The following is a 20637-nucleotide window of genomic DNA, read 5'->3' as shown; positions in this document are numbered from 1 at the left end:
GTGTGTCAACCACTCCTCTCAGTTTCATGTCTAGTTGGAGTCCTCTTAGCAACTGCCCTAGTCCTACACTACCAGGTTAGAGATACTCCCTCATTTTGTTAAGAACACAGATTTTAAGATCCTGACTGGACTTCATCCTCCAAACAGAGACTCAGTTTCTCTGAACAACCTTCATTCAGATCTTCATAATGAGAAGGCATTTGAACCTTCCGCTACTTGTCAGCTGCTTTATTTATATGTGAAAAGCGTGAGTGAGCTCCAGCTCTGTATGACCATTTCCCTGCCTTGCATGGAGAAGGAGGCATTTCCTAGAACGCATAAAAAGCTTTTGCCAAAGGAAAGTTAATTTTCTTTTGCAAAGCTCATGCTGCTTCAGCCAGGTGTTGTATGGTGTGATGTGCTTGTGTCTTTTAAGACAAGGACGTCTGTTGTGTATTTAGTGTTGGAGAGAAAAAGCGGTACCAGATATGGCTTTACCCCCTTTATTGGCGTCTGCAGCACGCAGGAGGACCTGAGGTGTGCTGCTACAGGTAACAGCTATTGTAAATGTACTCTGGCAAGCAGTACTGGAGGAAGAGTACCAGCAGGATAAAGGGATAAGGGCATCTTGAAGAAAACCAGTTGTTCGAGCACAGCTCTGAATTTTCCATATAAATGCTCTCCCGTGCTCCCATGCAGCAGCTTGTTACCGTCTCTGTGGTGACAGCCACCAGCTCTGCAGCACAGCAGGGATTAAAAATAGGACATGCTGTCCCTACACAACTCCAGCGCCGTGTCCCCTGGCCAGCTGAAACCACCACTGCTACCTTTGGGGTTTTGAGATAAGCACCCAGAGAAGCACCCATTGATGAAAGCGTGCGAGTGAGCACTGACGAGTCGTGAGGGGAAGCGGCAGCACCAGCTGCTGCAGCTGTAAACTGTCTGTCTGTCAGCATGTCTGTACCTTTAGGAGTCTTGTCAGGAAGCTGACCTTCTCTTAGCTTTTAAAGGTTTTTATTTTATTGGTTTCTTCAGCATCTGAGAAATGATTGAATCAGGAGAAGGAATAGCTTTTGTAAAACTCATATCTAACTGGACCAACACTCTTAAGGCTTACTGGAGCAAAAGCAGTATTTTGATGTAAGATTAGCTGTTGGAGAATGTTGATGTGATTTAAAAATAAAGTCTAAATTTGAAAATAACTGAATTGCATGAGGATATAAGGATCGGGAAAGATTTTTTGCCAGATCTTCACTTTGTTTATACTTAGAAGAGACTACATATCTGCATTATGTGGTGCTGTAGTATATATTAGAGTTATATTTTACAGACAAATATAAAAAGACTTCTTACTTTTAAACTATTATAATCATGGTTGGATGAAACACGTGTCAAAATAAGAAGCCAGACGTTAGTAGAATAAAATGAGCTTGTACTGCTGTGATATTAATACATATATTTTATTTCTACAGCTTCTAGATATGCATGAGTGGCCTGTCTGTGGTTTTATCAGGTTATCATTTGCTTACTTCAATAGGAACAAATTCTTAAATAATATTTTACAGTAGTTTATTTTAAAAGAATAGAACAGCGATCGCATACAGAATTAAGTAGAACTTCTGTTAAAAACTAGTTTTCTTACTTTGTTTTCCTGTCTTTTGTAATTAGAAACTGAAGTTTGACAATACTAAGTGGTATAAAATATGTAGTCTTTTGCATTTTCTTTTCCGAAAGAAAGTAATTGTTAGTTTAATGTTTCCATACTCCTGTTCAGATATGACCCTTCCATGTTTTCAGGTAGGTGGAGATCGATAGGTGAGGAAGGAAGAAATTGCAAAGATGACAAACACAACTTTGTTTGACTTCCAGTACAACCACAATGCCAGAGAGATACAGTTGGAATAAATAATGTTTATTCTAACTCTTGACATAGCTTTTACCAGTAACTATCAGGCACTCTTCAATTTTCCTTTTCCATCACACTCTGACGGTGCAATTACCACGTTGTGTTGGCAGATGAAGGCACATTAATAGGGTAGAAGACAGAAGGAAAAACAGAGGGGCCAGGAATGAAGTAGGGAAGGAAGCTGACACATGACGGAAGGGCACGACAGCAGGAACCCAGGGCTTGCATCCTGGAGAGTCAACTGGTATTGAGCTGATTCCAGCAGGATGTGTTTAAGTCATCTAGTCTCTTTACTGGCCCAGTTTCGGTGTGCCCAGAGGGACCCCACATACGCTGTAAAAAAAAGCTTGTTCTTTCCCAGCCAACCATGCTGTTGTTTATTGATCTCTCAGGTAAACAGCTCTTAAAAAGAGATGGTCATGTCCTGCTGTCAGAATTAACCCATTAATTTACTGTTTTGGTGGCTTCAGCAGTGAACATTTATTCCTGTTTCTAAAACATTTCTCTTATGTCCATGTCTGACTTTAGCAGAAGTTCTGAAGAACCCTATATCTCTGCTCTTCAAAACTGTGACATTTTCATGCTACAGTCTCTCGCTTCAACTTATTTTTTGTGTTTATAAATAATTTATATACAACTAGAGTAGAGACTTTTTACAATACCCACTAGAAAGAGAAGTTCTCCTTGAGGAAAAGGAGTAAAGAGATAATACACCTTGCAAAGATGAATGGTTTAATATATTGAAGATATTCAGTGTTGTGGAGAACCAAACAATTCATGAATTTTTCATGTATTACATTTGACAGTGTTACCTATGTGAATTGTCCAGTAAGACATTTGTGCTTGAAACACTATAAAATGCAGTTTCACCTCCAAAGGGCTATAAACTTGTAATAGTCACACATGCACAGAAATTGTCCGGTTTTATCTCAAGGTGTGATTTTCTTTGCCTGTGTGGCTTGGCTAGCAAAACCATTGCCGTAACTGGAGCTCAGCTAGAGACGCTGCAATTTTCAGATATTCTGCTTGCAGTCAGTCTGAACTGTGTTTAATCCTTTCTCAGACACCCAAACTGTGAACCAAATCTTTGCTTGAGTTAGTAGCATCCAGACACACATATGTGCAGTACGGAATTTGAACATTCACAGTGATGCATATTTCCTGAGGAAAATGAGAGCAGTCGGAATGATATAGCTAGGAAATTGTAACGCTGAGTTTTCCTGCTGTCCTGTGACAATTCTTTTTCAGTCCAACGTCACTCCTTGATTTCCTGACATCCTGAGAAACAGAATCTGACTTAAGCTACTGTTCAGGGAGCACAAAGAATTTTTACTGTGGACCCTGCATTTTTAAGCTTGCTCCACTGCGGTGTAGTACAGACTTTATTTTTCAGGTAGCTTCCCATTGGAAGTTTTTGCAAGTACAGTCATTTGTGTTTCTCCCACGTCACGGGAGCTTTCTTCATGGTGTGACCTGACAGCACTTGAAATTGATACGCTTACTTGTCGTCTCAGTATTTTCATTACAGTTCTCTTATATCCTTTGCATGCAAAGAAATAGATGAAAGGATCTAGGCAGCAGTTAAAATTCATTAGAAACACAGTATAATGGAGTGACTTCTGGAAAATTTTAGTTTCAGTGCAAGAAGGTTCATTCTGAAGCTTCTTAATCATGTGTTGTATGATTGCAACATGATATGGGGTGAAGCAGATGATGAACACTATAATTACAAATATGATTGTGTTGATGGCTTTTTTGTTTATTCCTGATTTTTCCGTCAGTGGATTTTCCTTGGCCGTTTGAAAAAGTTTGCAGCTAATTTGGGAGTAGCAAAACAGTATAATCCCCAGGGGAATAAGGTACCCGATTAAACAGGCAGCAAGGAGTATAAGTGGTAGATGTGCTATCTTTTCAAAGTTTGGATATTCCATACATGTAGTCCGTTCTTTTTCTTCCTGCGACATGGGTTGTATAAGCAATGGAAAAGTTTGACTGAATACAAGAAACCAGATGAAGACGCAAATGCCCTTGGCATATTTAATCCTTCTGATCTTGTATCGGAAGGGGTGGACGACGGCGAAAAACCTGTCAATGCTCAAACACGTCATGAAGTTTACACCCGCGTAGGTGTTGATATAGAACAAGAGAGCGGTTATTCGACATAACGCTTCTCCGAACGGCCAGTGGAAGCCCAGGGCATAGTAGGCTATCCTTGTGGGCAAGGCGATACAGAACAGGAGGTCGGAGAAGACGAGGTTTGTTGAGTAGAGGGTAGTGGAGTTGATCTTCTTCCTGTTCTTAAAGATGACGGTGAGGGCGATGGTGTTTCCAAGCACGCCAAGAATTAAGATGGAGCTGTAGAAGACGGACAGGAGTATCCGTGCTGTGTCTTTGTGCTCGTACAAGTCGCAGGTGGAACCATTTGTCTGAGGAGCTGTGAAAGTGTCCATTTCTGTGACCACTGTTGCTGTGGGAAGCTCAGTAGCCCTAGCATGAAAAGAAACAACAAAAGGGAACATTTTGTGACAAATGTAGATAAATTTCTTCTGCAAAACAAGGGCCACTCTCTGCTGCAAAAAGCAAGATTATAAAAAACTGAAATGAAACTTCATTATGGTGAACTACTTTTCAAGCCACCTTCAGAAAACAAGAAAAGAAATGTCTCCTTTTGGCTTTTCTGATTTGATCCCAATTTCCTCTCTCCTGAAAAGAATCAGACAGGGGACTAAATAATAAGCCAGGGATGTAAAGTGTTTGGAAAGTAAATTTTATAGATGGCCAGGAGGTGGGAGACTGTTAAAAGCAATCTGAGGGTAAAAAGGAGCCTGGAGAAACCACGTGATAAAGGATAAAATGTGTTTCAGTTATTTTTGTGGTAGTTTTCATTTCTAACAAGTCACATTGTGATGGTTTAACTTGTTTAGAGAAATTAAAATTTTTTTGTGTTCTTACCATATTGGCATTGTAGTAATTCAGTTTGTTTAGTACTGATTTTGTTTGTTTAATACTGGTTTTTCAGTGTTCTTACCATATTGGCATTACAGTAATTCAGTTTATTTAATACTGATTTTAAGAATTTACTTTTGGATTCTGATTCAGATATGGTTACATACATAAATTCTTAACACTGCTACTTCAGCCAGTCTTTAGTGGTTCTGTAAAAGAGACATAACCTAGCTGAAATATTTTACACATTGTCAATTTGCTAAACTTCAGAAATTGTTTAACCTGCACAGTCAGAAATAGCATGGTAGAGCTCCAAAGTGGCAGTGATTTGGGGGACTTAAAAATATAAAAAATGATCCAGTAGAATTTCAGAAACAGAAAGAGCCCCATCCTGTTGATACTGCTTCCAGTGCAAAATATTTCTTAGGTTACCTGACAGTTGTGTAGTGTGAGCATTTAATGTTACTCCTCAAGCATCTGTTCTGCAAAAATGATGCCTCTTAAAGGCACATTTATGGATTAAAACATCAGTCAAAACAAGATTGCTTCTGCTTTAACGCAGAGTACTATCTGGAGATAAAAGCTGCTGTAACCCAAGTTTTAAATCCATCTGGTGCCTTTAGTTAAAATGTCTAGTTTTTTTCCTGAGGATCTGCCTTTCAACACACAGTATTTACAAACACCTGTAGCCTGTTGTATCTTGTCTTTCTGGAAGATACCTCTCAGTTTTAAGGGTTTAAAGCTACACATTTTAGAAAGTATTCCTTAGCTTTGTATTAACTAAGCTATTAACTAAGCTTTGTATTAACTAAGCTTTGTATTAACTAAGCTTTGTATTAACCAAGTATTCCTTAGATTTGTATTAGCTAAGTATTAAAAGATTAGCATCTTCTTTCATGCTTTGAGGAGATTGTCTGACTTATTTAGGTTGTTCACAAATGTACCTGCAACACCTACTGTATTACTAGCCAGTCTGATCAGACCTAGGACTACGTTAGCAGGGGGATATGAGATACTCTGTAAAGCTGCCAGTAGTGGATGGTGTGCATTCAAATACATAAAGAAGTTATATTACCTATGTTTAAGGAAGAGATCTGCCATCCAAATAGTATATTAAGTCTGTGTTTGCCGTGTCACACAGGCAGTAGGAAAGACAGGTGAGTGATTTCTGACTGACAGAGGTACAGTGTTCTGATTCTTAGATTCCATGTGTCAAGAGGTAGGAATACTGCATTCAGGGTTGGAAGTCAAATTTGAAGTGTGAGTTTTGTGATCTGAATAAGGGAATTAAACCAGTAAACAGCAACTTCAGCTGTAGTGCAGATTTAAGAATTAATTCCACACCATTTACATTATCTTGGTTTTATTGTGTTTTATGATTGCATAATACAGTAGTTATTACCTTGAGGCTAGTTCTGGCCCTTCTGTTTTGTCTTTTCCCTTTTAGCAGTGTGTAGGCTTGCTCTTGTTTTACATAAGTGTAACAAACTGCTTTTTGTAGAAAATGGTGTGGGTTTGTGTAGGCACCTGGATAAGAGTCAGTGTGGTATGTTGTTTTATTTCTCTTATTTAAATGCCTGTGGTTATGTATTCACACTGTCAGCATAGCAGCTGTCTTCTACTCATCCCTTCCTTGAAATGTAGGTAAAATCAATTCTTATATATAGAGATACATAATCTAAGATTTATTATAAATCTATTGCAGTAACTAGCTACAGCATATTAACAGAATAGTTTTATTTTCACTGTAAAGTTGTAATAGTTTTGGTTCATAAATAATGTCCATAATAGTCACATCCATTCATTTGTCTTTCTATAAATGTTTGTAAAATGTAGAGTATCTATTATACAAACATCACAGAATACGTAATCTCTTTGGTTGGAATCAAGGCCTCATCCAGCCTGACCTTGAACATCTCCAAGGAGAGGGCATCCACAACTTGTCTTTATTCCAGAGTCTTGCCATGCTCGTACTGAAGAATTTCTTCCTAAGATCCAGTCTAAACCTATTCTCCTTCAATTTAAATCCATTTCCTCTGGTCCTATCACTGGACACTCTAGTAAAAAGTCCCTCTCCAGCCTTCCTGTAGTTTCATTTCAGGTATGGGAAGGCAGTTATAAGGTCCTCCCAGAGTCTTCTCTCCTCTAGGCTGAGCAATCCCAGCTCCCTCAGCCTGTCCTCGACTGTTCACCATCACATAAAACTGTGGCTGTATTGAAAAGAAGTCCTAGCTGAAAGTTTGTATTTATCGATGATACTAACATGGATGTAAATGGCGAGCAGTTGCCTGGAAGGACAAACTGGCCACAAACAGGTGGAAAGCAAGCTGGAGGACCACAGCTCATGGTGCCCTGAAGGGCAGCACGCACATCAGATGTGTTCCCTGACAGAGGACGCCAGCAGGCTCTTCTGCCTGCTGAGGGAGGCAGCCCTGGGTGAGGAAAGTGTTCTTTTTTACAAATCACAGAGTGTTAGGGATTGGAAGGGACCTCTGGAGATTATCTGGTCTAACCTCCTGTCAGAGCAGGATCCCCTAGGGCAGCCACACAGGAACGCATCCAGGCGGGTTTGGAAAGTCTCCAGAGAAGGAGACTCCACAACCTCTCTGGGCAGCCTGTGCCAGTGCTCTGTCACCCTCACAGTAAAGAAGTTTCTCCTCCTGTTGAGCTGGAACTTCCTATGTTCAAATTTGTGCCTGTTACCTCTTGTCGTGTCACTGGGCACCACTGAAAAAAGACTGGCCCCAGCCTCCTGACTCCCACCCTGTAAGTATTCACAAGCATTGATAAGATCCTGCCTCAGTCTTCTCTTCTCCAGACTAAAAAGCCCCAATTCCCTCAGCCTTTCTTCATAGCAGAGATGTTCTTGTCCCCTAGTCATCTTTGTAGCACTTTTCTGTACCCTCTCCAGCAATTCAATTCCCTGCTTGAACTGGGGAGCCTGGAACTGGACTCTCTGTTGTCCCTAAACCAGTTTGGCTGTTCATATGGGGAGCACATTTTAGAATACTCCAGATGAGTATTAGTATTTTCTCTATGTATAGGCATGTGTTGGCATTTTTGAGCAATCACCATGGTGTGTTTAGGTGCTATATTACCTGAATATATTTTATTTTAAAAAAAACCCAAACCCTCTGGCATACTGTGTATCTGGGGCCCAAATACTGTGTATTTGGGGCCCAAACAGGTGATAAAGTTACTACCATCTGACAACATAATGCACATCACCTGAACTGTGGTAATTTCTTTGTACATCTGAGCTCTTACTGTTGTTGGATGAACCCCATTCCCTCAGCAGCTGTTTCACCTTGTCTTCCCAGTCTTGGAACAGGGCTGGATTAAAAAAATACTTTATTTCTAAAAGGCATCTAGACTACTGAGTAAGACAAGACTTCTTTTATTTTTTTAAAATAGCATTTCTTGTGTCAGATTGCTGTTTATTTCCTGGCAATAATTGTTAGTGATCAGCTTATACATACAGAACATGTGACATCCTCCACAGAATGTATCTGAAAAACCGACAGCAGGCCCATTTTGCATATTTTCTGTCTGTTTTGCATTCCTGGAGCAAAAATGGAGGATGTTACCTCCTTACAGCTGCAAAGCTCAGAATAGTTAGGCTTGATTCTTACTGATTTTAATGGACTATGTGCCCGAATACCTGTGGGAACATGGCCATTTACTGTTGTGAATCCAGATACACCACTGAAGCTGCCTTCTAGAATCACCACCAGAATGTTTGCTCTTCTAGCCTGTTGGATTAAACTCTCCTGCCCAGTGGCTTTCTGTGTTTATTAATGATGCTATTTTGAAGGATATACTTGAAAAAAAGATAACATTACTTTACCAATTTAATAATTTTTTTAAACTGCCACAATTTTTTGGCATAGACATACATGACAAATGTTAAAGCATAAAGTATTTAAAATTCCAGTCTTCATATCAGTATTGTGAAGAAGGTTGTTCAGGTTTTTACATTGTCTGTGTCTGCAGACACGCTGTACTTAGTGACAGAGGCCACTTACTTATTCGTGTGACCTCCTGTATAATACAGGTTATGTTATTATTTTAATTGTTTGTGTATGGATTCCACTAACTTTTCATTTAAAGGATATTTTCTAAAATGCTGTTTGGTGTGAATTTGGAGCATCGAAGATAAGCAAATTAGCCATTTGTACTGCAGGTTTTGCTCAGTCAACCTCCATGCTAAAAAATGTGGGTGTCTTTCATTTAAATTTCTCTACAGTTAATTTGCAGTCCCTGTTCTTGTTGAGCCTTTCTGCTTTATGCAGTCTCATGGTTTTAGCAATTCAAGGTGAACCTCTCAAATATTTCACCAAAGGACAAAAGTAGTCCTTGTGACATCCATTTTAGCCCCAGCTTAGTCCCGCACAGAAGATGGGGTTCACAGAATCACAGAATGTTAGGAGTTGGAAGGGACCTCACAAGATCATCTAGTCCAGCCCCCCTGCCAGAGCAGGATCACCTACAGTAGGTCACACAGGAACGCGTCCAGGCGGGTTTTGAAAGTCTCCAAAGAAGGAGACTCCACAACCTCCCTGGGCAGCCTGTTCCAGTGCTCTGTCACCCTCACAGTGAAAAAGTTTTTCCTAATGTTTTTGCGGAACCTTCTATGTTCCAGATGCCTCTTGGTATTGATGTACCTGGAAGCATACTCATCACTATATCCCTGCTTGTTTCTGCTCAGTTGATGAGGTAATTTGAGATAGAGTTGCATATCGTTGCACTGGGAGCTTTTGAAGTTAGTTCACTGTGATCCCAGCATACTTCTGAGATTCACTGTGTCCTACGATATCTCCAGCCTAGGGAAATGGCCATTGCTTTCTGCTTCTACCTGGGAGGACCTTACGCTCATCAAAGAAGGAAAATGAGTTGGTTTAGGAATCATGGAATCATAGAATGTTCGGAGTTGAAAGGAACTTCGAGAGATCATCTAGTCCAACCCCCCTGCCAGAGCAGGATCCTCTAGGGCAGCCATGCAGGAACACGTCCAGGCGGGTTTGGAAAGTCTCCAGAAAACATTTGATTTGCATTATCTATTTGATGTACATTTATACTGCAGTACTCAAGAGCCTGTCTCAGAGTAGAGTCCCCACTGCAAAAGGTGTTTGATGAACAACCCAGTGGCTCCAGTCTGGAAGTACTACGTGTTCCAAAGCTCTGGTTCATAGACATGTTCACGTATGATGAGCTTTATATGTAATATTATAATCTTACATACATAGACTTAAGCTGTGAGACAGCAATTGCAGTGTTGCAACCTTGGGTTATAGGGGTTTGGATTAAGTGCAAGCAGTTGCACAAAGCTCTCTCTGAATGCTAAATGATTTTTCTCCTTCTCATCTCCTTTTGCTGAAGGAGCACCATTCAGCAGGACAAGGAAGATGTAGAAGGCTTTAACTGTGTATTGGAATCTAATGTGTGATTTGTCTGTCTCCATGATTTTCATTCTTTGGAGATGAATCCCTGGTCCATCTGTCCAGTAGCTAATTTAAGAGGGATGCTAATTAAATTCTTGGAAAGGCACAGCAGATCGTTAGAAAGATCTCTCCTGACTCCATACATAGTATGGTTTAGTCACTTTGAGACAAGCAATATGTGTTTCTTTAACAAACAGTGTTGGGGAATAATGTTGTTTGTGTGTGGATAAAGAGTATAAATGATTTAAGAAGGAGTGCTTTTCCCTGCAGTGCCTGGCCTGAGGATTTACTGAGTTTACAGTCTTCTATAGGTATAAGCTGTGTAAGTCTTATAGAGTTTAAAAATGGTAAAAGACAGGAAATATGCAGTGCTGTGGTTATGTATGTTTATTTATTTCCTTAATCTTTAAAATTATGACAAGTCATATTTATTATTTGGATTTCTAATTTACTCGACAGGTGATTTTCAGTGTAGCATGTTTTATGTCTTTGAGAAAAAGGCTTGATTCAACTAAGTTATGTGTGTTAGAAACTATGCACACTGAGTTGCATAGTGGGACGCTTTGTTAATATCAAAAGGACATATACCTAAGGTACAGATATCTAGGTGAATGTTTTGGCACCTTGGGAACTACAGGTGGGTTAATAAAAGCTGAGGCAAGAAGACAGGCATGTCCTAAATCTTCCTGTTTCTTTCTAATGCTTTAACACTCAGAGCTTCTAGTGCATTATGTTAATTTACCTTTTTTCAAAAGCTGTTCAGTTTTGTGTCCTAAATGCCAATGAGTGGGGGCCAGTTAGCTCAGTCAGTTAGAGTGCGGTGCTGATAACGCCAAAGTTGTGGGTTCAAGCCCCATTTGGTTCCCATGTGTTGCCTGATCTAGTTGGGAGGCGTCCCTGCCCATGACAGGGAGGTTGGATTAAATGATCTCTGAGGTCCCTTCCAGCCTAGGCCATTCTGTGATCCTATAATGACTGAAGGCTGAATCCTCAGGTCACAACTCACAGCTGATTTTGTTGAGGTTGTGTGCAGGCTAGTGCTTTTACTTTTCCTTGATATAGACCCAAATTTGTTGGAATACTAAAGCCAAATTTGTAAGCCAGATGTCAGAGAATCCTAAGTATGCATTTCATGATTTAAATTGTCTTATTGATGGCTATGAAGATTTATAATATTAAGTACTTAACAATTTGCAGATGCCCATACTGTGTGATTTTTATGGTTTTGCTTTTATCTGTTGCTGTAGATTTTACAGTTTTATGACATTATGTCTGGTGCTCAAAAATAATAGAAGCTACAGTAAGTGAAATGGAAATAAAGAGTTGAAATGCTGCGTAACTAGTTAAAAGAAAAAGTGGAAGTAATTTGAAGATTAGATGTCTCACTCTTACCTGAATTTCACTGGTCATGGTAGTGTTGGGTTGACAGTTGGATTTGATGATCTTAGAGGTCTTTTCCAACCTTAATGATTCTATGGTTCTGTGACTCTGTGATTCTATAACTCTTTTGGAATGTGGTCCATCCTATGAAAAGCGTGAGAACTATCTAACATAAATCATCTCTGCCAAAGATGTGTGTGAAGATCTGTGCTGATGCTGAGATGATTAACCTCCCTTCAGTTTACTTGCCTAAGTGTACTAAATGTGAAAAGATGAGAAGCTAAAATATAGCAAAGAAATAAAATAAAACCCTGACCCACTCACTGACAGTTACATTCCTGCAAGCAGAAATAAAAAGGGGACAAATAACAGTTTGTACCTTAGTACTAGAAAACATGAACATGTTTTATATGATTATTTTTTTTCTGGGTGATATAGAACCTGTGTAGAAACAATCTTTCAATTTAGAGATTACAGTTTAAGAACTCTAGTTTAAATTTATTATTTGTTACAAGTGTACATACTTCTTAATGAAATTTAAGCTCTTAAAGACTAATTGCCAAATAAGTTTTCAGTTCCCTCATCTCTTAAGGAGGAGCCATGAAAACGTTAGAGAGAGCTTTTGTATCCTGCGCTCAAAGGCATGCATGCCATCTCTTGTTTTTAAATAAATGATAGTTGAGTTATTTTCTGTTGAAAAGTCTATCCTCTTTTGCCAGTATAATGGGAAAAATGGATTCTTTTTAATTGGGAAGATAACAAAAATCATGTCACTTGTAATATTTCTTTAGCTTTGTGGCAGGAAGATCAGTAATAAGGAAAAAGATTTTTGGTGATTGTGATTCAGAAAAATAATTCCTTCTAGAAAATTTTGAAAGAAACGCATGTCAAAAGTTAAAAAAGAAATTAACTCATTAAACTTGGAATTCCCCAAAATATATTCTAGTAATATATAGACCTAAGAAGAGTGACTAAGAAGTTCTTGAGCTGATAATAAGGCTGTTTCATAGACAAGGAGTGCATGTGAAGCTATGCATTCATGACCATTGTACAAATATGTTTTAAGGTTGTCTCCTACTGTTAAGATATTCTGTGAGATTCAGTGAATGATTTTAGAACTGCAGTGCTTGTCCTACTACTTGTACAGTGGTTGTTTCTGCATTAGCACAATTTACCTTACTATTGCTAAAAAATCGTCTAAGCTATCACAGTATCGAATGTTTCCCTGTGACTGTTGAAATACTGTATTATGAGAAAGGACTAGAAATAGCTTGTTGATGCTGTGGGTCAACAGATCCTTTAAATAAAAATTAACGGGCCATATTTCTATGTGAACATAAATATCACAGAATTTCTTCCTCGAACCTTGTCTCTCCCATCCAGAGATCATTTATCCTTCCTACCACATGAAAATATTCAGTATAATTAAAAAAAAAAAAAAATTATTCTGGATTTGCTGTTGTTCAGTGAAAAAAAAAGATCAGATAGCTAATCTTTTTCTGTACTTACATATCTGTAGCTTCTTGGATCCTCTGAGCAGTTAAGGGCATGAGCAGGATGGCTTGACTGTGAAAGTTCACCCTTGCATATTGTTTTCAAGAGTGATTACGTGAGTCTCTTTTGTGGGAGGGGTAGGTTTTTTCAAGTGCTTTAAAAAAAACCCTTGTTTGTATGCTGGTCTTGATTTGCTGCCTACAGTTTTATGGGATGTGAAAGCTTCTATTTTTAATCCTTTTACAATTAGTCTGTTCAAAGAGAGAAATTAGAAACAACCCTCCCGCCTCCTCCCCGAAGTTACGCATTACTGACTTTCATAGAAGGGACTTTACCCAGAGGTTTACTTGACTAATTGTTGACCAGCTAAAATCCCTGAGTCAAAAACTTTGTTTATATGCCATTTGCATTTAAATAACTTAAATATAGCTTGTAGCAAAGAGCCGTATGATCAGTACACACTTTAAAAGTGCTTCTTCCTGATAAATCTGACACAGCGTAAGAAAACCTCAGAACTGAGGCATACTGAAGTGCTGCGTAAAAACAGACATCTCGACAGCCCTGGTACATTCCCGGCACTGTTTTAGTATCGTAATGATGAGGCTTTACAGAAATGCCCTTTGAAAATATGTAAGGGAGTTGAAGGACTCTGATGATTTGACATTAATGAGGGTGTGTGCCTTTGTTAGCTGTTTATTGCATCTTGAGCAAGGATAATAATAATAACAATAATAATAATAATAATAAGGATGATGATGATGACAATAATAGTATGTAAGGTTAAAACATTAAAGAGAAAAAGCTTTTAAAATGCAAATCTGATTCCCCTAAAATGATATTCATGAAAATGGGTGGCTAGGTAGTGGGAAAGGAAAGTCAAATTGGGAAGTAGCCTGTTGCTATCTGGAATAACCTTTTTTCTGTGTTCATTACAAGGATTTTAGAGATCGGAGATAGATGGAAAATCCTGTTGTTTCCTGCTTCAGGCTTTGGTTGATACTTACCTGGGATTTTCCCCCAAAACTCATACTGATAGTTCATGACTACAAGGGACTATTTATGTTTGATATGCCCTCATTCTGTGGCCTGATTTTAAAGAACTAACAAGTGGGCAGGATGAGTTTTAGCAGGTCCAACCCATGCAGAGAGTGGAATGGCTCTCTGGAAATATTGAGCTGCTCTCACGGCACAAGAGTTTGCTGCCATTGCAGTGTTGGAGATGTGTAGGGACACGACCTCAGCTCACGTGTCCATCTCATCAGAAAGCCTACAGTAAATGCAGATCTAATGACAAAGTTAAACTTGATTAAATGCACCTTGTGTTATGGAAAATGGTTTTGCTACAGTAGAATAAAGTAGAGCCTTATGACCTTGTTTTGTGCCTGCTTGGAGCATTTAGTGGGCACTCAAGGCTGATTTTTTGAGTTCTGGACTCCCACTGCAGACAGGGCTTGATTCCCCTTGGGTGCCAGGAAGCTGAAGGGCTCAACCTAGGGCTTTCAGCTCCTCAGTTTTTGCGGGCATTTATCTTCTAATGCTAGGTTCAGCAAGTCTTTGAGAAAACTTACTGGTCTTATTTTTGGATTTTTTCCTTTCTTGGTTTTAAATTTTATTTTTTTAAATTATTTAGCTTCATCACAGAGTAGAATCTCTTCAACAGGGAACTTGATTCTTATGTACACAAAGTTTTACTGCAATGTAGTTCCCTGTCTGGCAGCAAAAATATGTAGTAGAAATGGAAAATTTTGAGATACACAGGCATGTAGGAGCCTTTGCTCAAAGGCTGACATTAGTAGCACAGCTTCCTATTAAAGGATAGTCTTACCATTATAAAATAATGCCAGTATGTGTTTCCTGCTACGATCTGATAAAATACTGCCTGCCTTTAAGATATATTACTAGATAGTACCCTTTGAGTTACACTGTGTTAGCTACCAATCCAGCCTAGCACGATATGATGTTAATTGCTTGAGCTATATGATGCAGGTTGCATTCTTCCACTCACTCATTTATCCTTCTAGCTATTCGTTTTCTGTTCTTATACAGCTGCTGTTTGTTCAATATCTGTTTGACTGTTCCAGGTTTGAACATTTAAACCAAGAAATGGCATGTATTAAAAGGTGTGATACATGTTTGGGTTTTGTGTGCGAAAGTTTACTGCTTTGCATTTTGTGTGCAAGGAGAGTAACATGTAAATTAATATAATAATTTGTTACTTTCAGAGATAGTGACAACAAACCAGTGGAGTTAATATTTTGATAAGTATGTAGTGTTGCCTGTGATGATTTATTTTTCAGTCTGCTTCCTTAGTCCTTACTCTATCTGAGCAGTTTACAAATGGTTTTGGATTTAGCTTTACAATTCTACATGTAGAGAGCTACTACCCATGGTAAGAAATGGCTCAGAATTACACAGGGTGTTTATGGATCAACCAGAAAATTAATCTAGCCAGCTTGTTTCTTAACTGCAAAACTGCCTTTCCTTCCAAAACTAACTCTTTTTGTTTTCTGGGAGACAAATGAGGTGTCTAAAACTAACCTGTAGCTGAATCCTGTATTTCATTTCTGAACAAACTTGAATTTTCAAGTGACTTAAATTAGAGGAACAGTAAATGATGACTCACTAATGAGTCATGGTAACTCTGCAGAGGCCAAATAAAATGTGTTAGGTTAATCTGGATGAAAAAGAAGAAATTAAGCACTCAAGCTTAGATGAACTTGGGAGACTAAAAATTTCAGTCCAGCTGTTGAACTGTACCTCAACAAAATACTCTGCCATCTAAATCCCTTCAAAATTTCCTCACGCCTTTGTGTGTCTTTGGTCTTGCTCCAGTTTCTGTGTCAGGTTTAGCCAACTATGGGATTCACAGGGAACCCCTGCTTTTTAGAAAGGTGTGAGCTCCCCGCTCGTGCTGTACTCAAACTCCCATTCGATTAATGTGATCAGTCATGAAAGCAAAGCTACCCGGTAAGCTGTCACTAGCCATCACTTGCTGCAGGCATCTGGTGCAGAGCAGCAACTTCAGTGGGTAACCATCAGTAACTAGCTGTATCACCTCGTTGACATTAACAACTTAGTCATTAAATAGTTGTCCCTGTGATGCTGTACTCATTTATGGCACAGGATTTGGCCAGCCATTCCTGTAGCACTCCTTCAGTTTCATCTCTGTCTCCATCCTTTGGCCTTCACATGAATGGCAGCATGCTAATCATACATTAAAGGCCTTGATTTAAAAAATAGTAATAAAAAGTTATCTTCATAGTTCTATAAGCTAAATGATTCTTTGATGGTCTGCAGTAGTTGCTTGCCTGAGGGCTGTGTATTGTGAACGCCGACATTGTGAAGAGATTTTACATTGTACGTTGCAGCTGGCTGGCGGAGTAGAAATGATTGGGTACCTCAAGTCAGCTTTGGACAACAGATGTTATGGGGAGGTAGAATTAACTGATCTTTTTAGGAAAAGCTAAAGAATAATGATTACATGTGTTAGCATCTGATTAATGATGAATAAATTAAAACTGAAATTGGAAGAAAAATGCTAGCCAGCGGAAGAGGAAAGGTCTGGATTAGCTCACAAATGGGAAAGTAAAGAAGCTTGAAACTGGTTTACAATGGAACTCAGGGTTTTTTTAGAAGAGGTAGGTGTCTGACTTCTGTCTTCATGAGGGGATTGTAAAGTGTGCAGTTGTTTGTTCTCTTATTTTAATGAACTCAAAGTTGCAGTGATTCTGCTGAGATTTCCATGGACAGGAGGAACCTTTCTTTTCCCCTCAAGGTGCACAGCTTCAAGTTTTATCTTGTTTGGTTTTTTTTCTGCTTTCTTCCTTCGTTCCTGTGAAATAATGTCAGTTAGATACATGACTATTGGCAATGTACCCTAATGCTTTTGCTGGTATTGAGAGGCTTCAGGCACTGGGCTGTCCTGCTCTTGTGCAGCAAAAGGGTTGGTTGGGCACGGTCAACGGTTCTTTAGAGTTCTGGGCTCTGTCAGCCAGAGGATTCCAGCTCACAAGGGCGGTCATATTCTAGGGAGTTACCTAACTTTAAGGAATGTTGTTGAGAATGTTTAACATTTTCACAATAAAGGGTGGTATCTTAAGTGTCATATGGCAGTGTCTGGATAGCCTGTAGGAACACAGAGCACTAAAGTAACTTAGTAATTTCAATTACAGTCACTGTTTACATGCTCTGTATCACCTGCAGCTGCTTTCATAACTGATAACTTTAGTCCCCCCAAAAATACGTGGTTGTAAATTTGCCAGGTTAATGTTTTATGAAGAACTTAAATGAAGAAAAATACAGCACCGCAGTTAGTAAGTGTAGTGAGTCATTCGGAATAAAATAACCAGTTATTTCTGCAAGTTTAATCCGCAGAACTTCAATTGACAACAGCACTTATTTTTGCAGAAGTTACTTTCAGCTTTCTATCCCTTTGTTTATACATTTTAGAACAATTTTTCTTCTGTATTTGTGCCTATATTTGCTAATGGGTTTGGGTTTTCTTAAATCATTCTTTCTTCTCTGGTGGTAGTTTCTACATCTCTGGTATATTTTTTTCAAGGTTATTGTTTCTTCAAGTTGTTTTTTTCCTATGTGCAGAACCAGTCTTATCGCCTCCTATGATGTAGAATATTCCCATCTGGTCTGCTGTGTTTCTTTTTCACTGCAAATGCTGGAATTTAATATGCTCTTCGAAATGAAGATATAATTGTTGTAGAGCCTGCTATTACAGTACACCTTTGGGATTGACATGGTGTGCATATAAAGTGTTCAAACTCTAGAATTGAATCTTTCAGATTTTAAGAGTTTTCTGTTTTGTTTGAAAAATTTATTTTCTAATCCACATGACTGAAAATAACTTCATAAACATGAAGAGGGCATAAACTCAGTTTAGAGTCAGCATGTATTTGCATCTACAGCACAAGATATCTCAAGTTTCTAGTAGAAGTTAACCATGGTACTTGAAAGGATGTTTCCTCATACTCTCATAGTATAATGAACAAAGGGCTGGGATGAAGGTCTCTGGAAAAGGAGAGAAAGTAGAGGAAAGGAGATTAAAAAGGATTAGGGGAAAGCAATAACGAGAGAAGAGTGAATTGAAGTAGTCCTTCAATAAGAGTGTGTTTTCCACCTGTAGATTTTGAACCTGACTATATGTTACTAAACAATTAATTACTGTAATTTAAAGAGTTAAGAACCAATCTGTTTATTTACAGTACATGGATGGATGTTTGTACCTGACTGGTGAAATACAGGAATAGAAATTCTTCCAGTGATTACATGCTTCAGGAACAAGGCTTTGATGATTCACAGAATAAGAGAGTAGATTTGACAGGATCTCTGGTAGTCATGTAGTTCTACCGTGAATTCAAAGCATGTCTTAGAGCTGTGTGTCCAGGCTCTGTCTCTGAGGATGGAGATTCTAGCTCTGGGCAACCTGGTACCATACCGGTCCATCATTACCACCAGCTGGACTTGCTCCACTACATCAATGCCTTCACTGAAGGAAGGAAACCAAAAGTGGTCACAGAGATTCAGGTTCAGGCTCATAAGTGCTAAGCAATTGCTTCTCTTGGCCCCGTGACTGCGTGCTTGGTAATGCAGACCTGTATGCCATCAGCCTGCCTGCAAAGGCGAACTGCTGATTAAGATTCAAAGGACTTTTGCATTTTCTTGTCTGCAAATCTGTTTTCTGGCCAGCCTACACCATTGTACAGGATTATTGCAACCCAGGTGGAAGACTCCACCGTTGCTTTTTTTGTACTCTGTATGGTTCCTGTCAGCCCGTTTCTCCATCCCATCAAGGACTATCTGAATGCGGCCCTGCTTTCCAAGGTATTGACTGCTTCTACCAATTTGATGCCATTCACTAACTTGCTGAGAGTGCACTCTGTCCCATCATCCAGGTCATTAATAAAGAGAATAAATAGTGTTGGCCCCAGTGTGGATTCCTAAGGGAAACTGCTAGTAACTGGCTGCCACTTGGACCTTGTATTGCTGATCAGAACCCTTTGAGTCAATCAGTGCTGCCAGTTTCCCTCAGATCTGCTTATCCAATCCATACCTCCCTGGTTGTTCTTCAAGGACACAAGAGGAGACTGAGTTGAAGGCCATCCTGAAGTCAGAGCGTGCAATATTCACTGCCTTCCCCTTGTCCACAGCGCCAGAGTCACCCTTGGTAAATCCATACGGGATATTAGCGGTCACCCTGTCTGTCATGCAGCTGGCAGTGGCTTCTAGGAGATTTACTCTACAACCTTCCCAGGGACAGAGGTGAGACTTGTAGCTACCTGAATCCTCCTCTTGCTGTCCTGGAAGATGGGTGTGATATTTGCATTTTCCAGTCATAAGGAACCTGCCTTGGTCACCACAATGAGAGTAACATTGGCCATCTCCCTCAGCACCCTGAGATACAACCCCTCTGGTCCTGTTGACTCCTGTGTGGTCAGTTGGGCTCAGGAGCTTCCAGACTGTCTTCCTTTACAGCAGATATTGCTGCAGACCTGGGGGACCTGAGGGCAAAACTAATCAGTGAAAACTGAGGGAAAAAAAAGCATCAAGTACCTTGGCTTTTTTCATGTCCTTTGTCACTAGGCCCCTTGTTCCACCAGGCAGAGGGTCCACATTTTCCTTAACCACCCTTTTGTGGTCCCTTGACTGTGTTGGTTGTATTCGAGTATGGTTACACAGATAACTTCTCTGACAGATCTGCTGTAGATAAGCAGCATCTCATATAGATATTCTGAAACAAGGCATGAGTAATGTATAGAAAATTCTGAAGGCAGTGGAAAAGATTAATTGAAATTTTTGAAGTACAGCATTACATAGTGAAAGCTGAGGGCAAAAGCTTAAAATTAATCAAAATAAGTTTTCACACAGTGGATTCACTTGTACAAATGAATTTCACAAAATGTTTAGAAGGGCATTTAGTTTTGACATTTTAAAAAAACCTATGAGCTTACTGTTTTAGGAGAAAAGGTCTTTCACCAGGTTTCCTCTCACTCCTCTAGATTGTCAGGTACTGAGCAGTGTCAGATACTGGACTTTGAATCACACGGACTGCTACTGGGATGGTGCTTTCTGTGGTCTCTTTTTGACATTAATGGTGAATATTAACATTTAAGGAATCTTTTGATGTTCTCTAATCTCTTTCTAAAACACACTTGCAGTCATGGGAAATTCCTGTTTGTACTTTCCCCGTCTTATGATCGAGTGCACACTTGCATGTGAAATCTCGGTGTCAAAGTCGCTGTTTACCACAGGAGGAATTAAACCTGAAAAGCATGCCACAATTTTGGTAATCCCTAAGGTCATTTGGTAAGAGTAGAAAGAAATAATTTTAAATTGCTTTTCTAAGAAGGGAAAAGATCTTTTTTCTTTGTTTTCTTTCTCTTGTCACTTGTAAGACTTGATTTACTTAAGGGAATATGTCTACAATGGAAGCACTCCTGAAAAAGGATGATGTTTTTATATGGCACTCTTACAGCTGTG

At 39.3% G+C, this 20637-nt stretch overlaps 2 protein-coding genes across 2 annotated transcripts in view; one reads left to right on the top strand and one right to left on the bottom strand.

The window, feature by feature from the left end:
- Positions 1–3267: 3267 nt before the first annotated feature.
- On the bottom strand, positions 3268–13268 carry GPR183 (G protein-coupled receptor 183). Its single transcript, XM_009879237.1, has 2 exons — positions 13162–13268; positions 3268–4372 (listed from the first exon to the last, which is right to left on the bottom strand). Exons 1-2 carry the CDS (start codon positions 13200–13202, stop codon positions 3268–3270), a joined length of 1146 nt encoding a protein of 381 aa, XP_009877539.1. The 5' UTR covers positions 13203–13268.
- Positions 13269–20317: 7049 nt separating this feature from the next.
- LOC104281291 (ubiquitin-associated domain-containing protein 2-like) overlaps positions 20318–20637 on the top strand; it is a 34068-nt gene continuing 33748 nt past the window's right edge. The window contains exon 1 of the mRNA XM_009879239.1: positions 20318–20463. Coding sequence (XP_009877541.1) covers positions 20318–20463 — 146 coding nt within the window. The remainder of the gene's footprint in view (positions 20464–20637) is intronic.

This window comes from Apaloderma vittatum, unplaced genomic scaffold, assembly GCF_000703405.1.
Source record: "Apaloderma vittatum isolate BGI_N311 unplaced genomic scaffold, ASM70340v1 scaffold3992, whole genome shotgun sequence".
Classification (NCBI taxonomy): Eukaryota; Metazoa; Chordata; class Aves; order Trogoniformes; family Trogonidae; genus Apaloderma; species Apaloderma vittatum.
The sequence above is the reverse complement of the archived record's forward strand: the minus strand, read 5'-3'. Positions and strand labels throughout refer to the sequence as shown.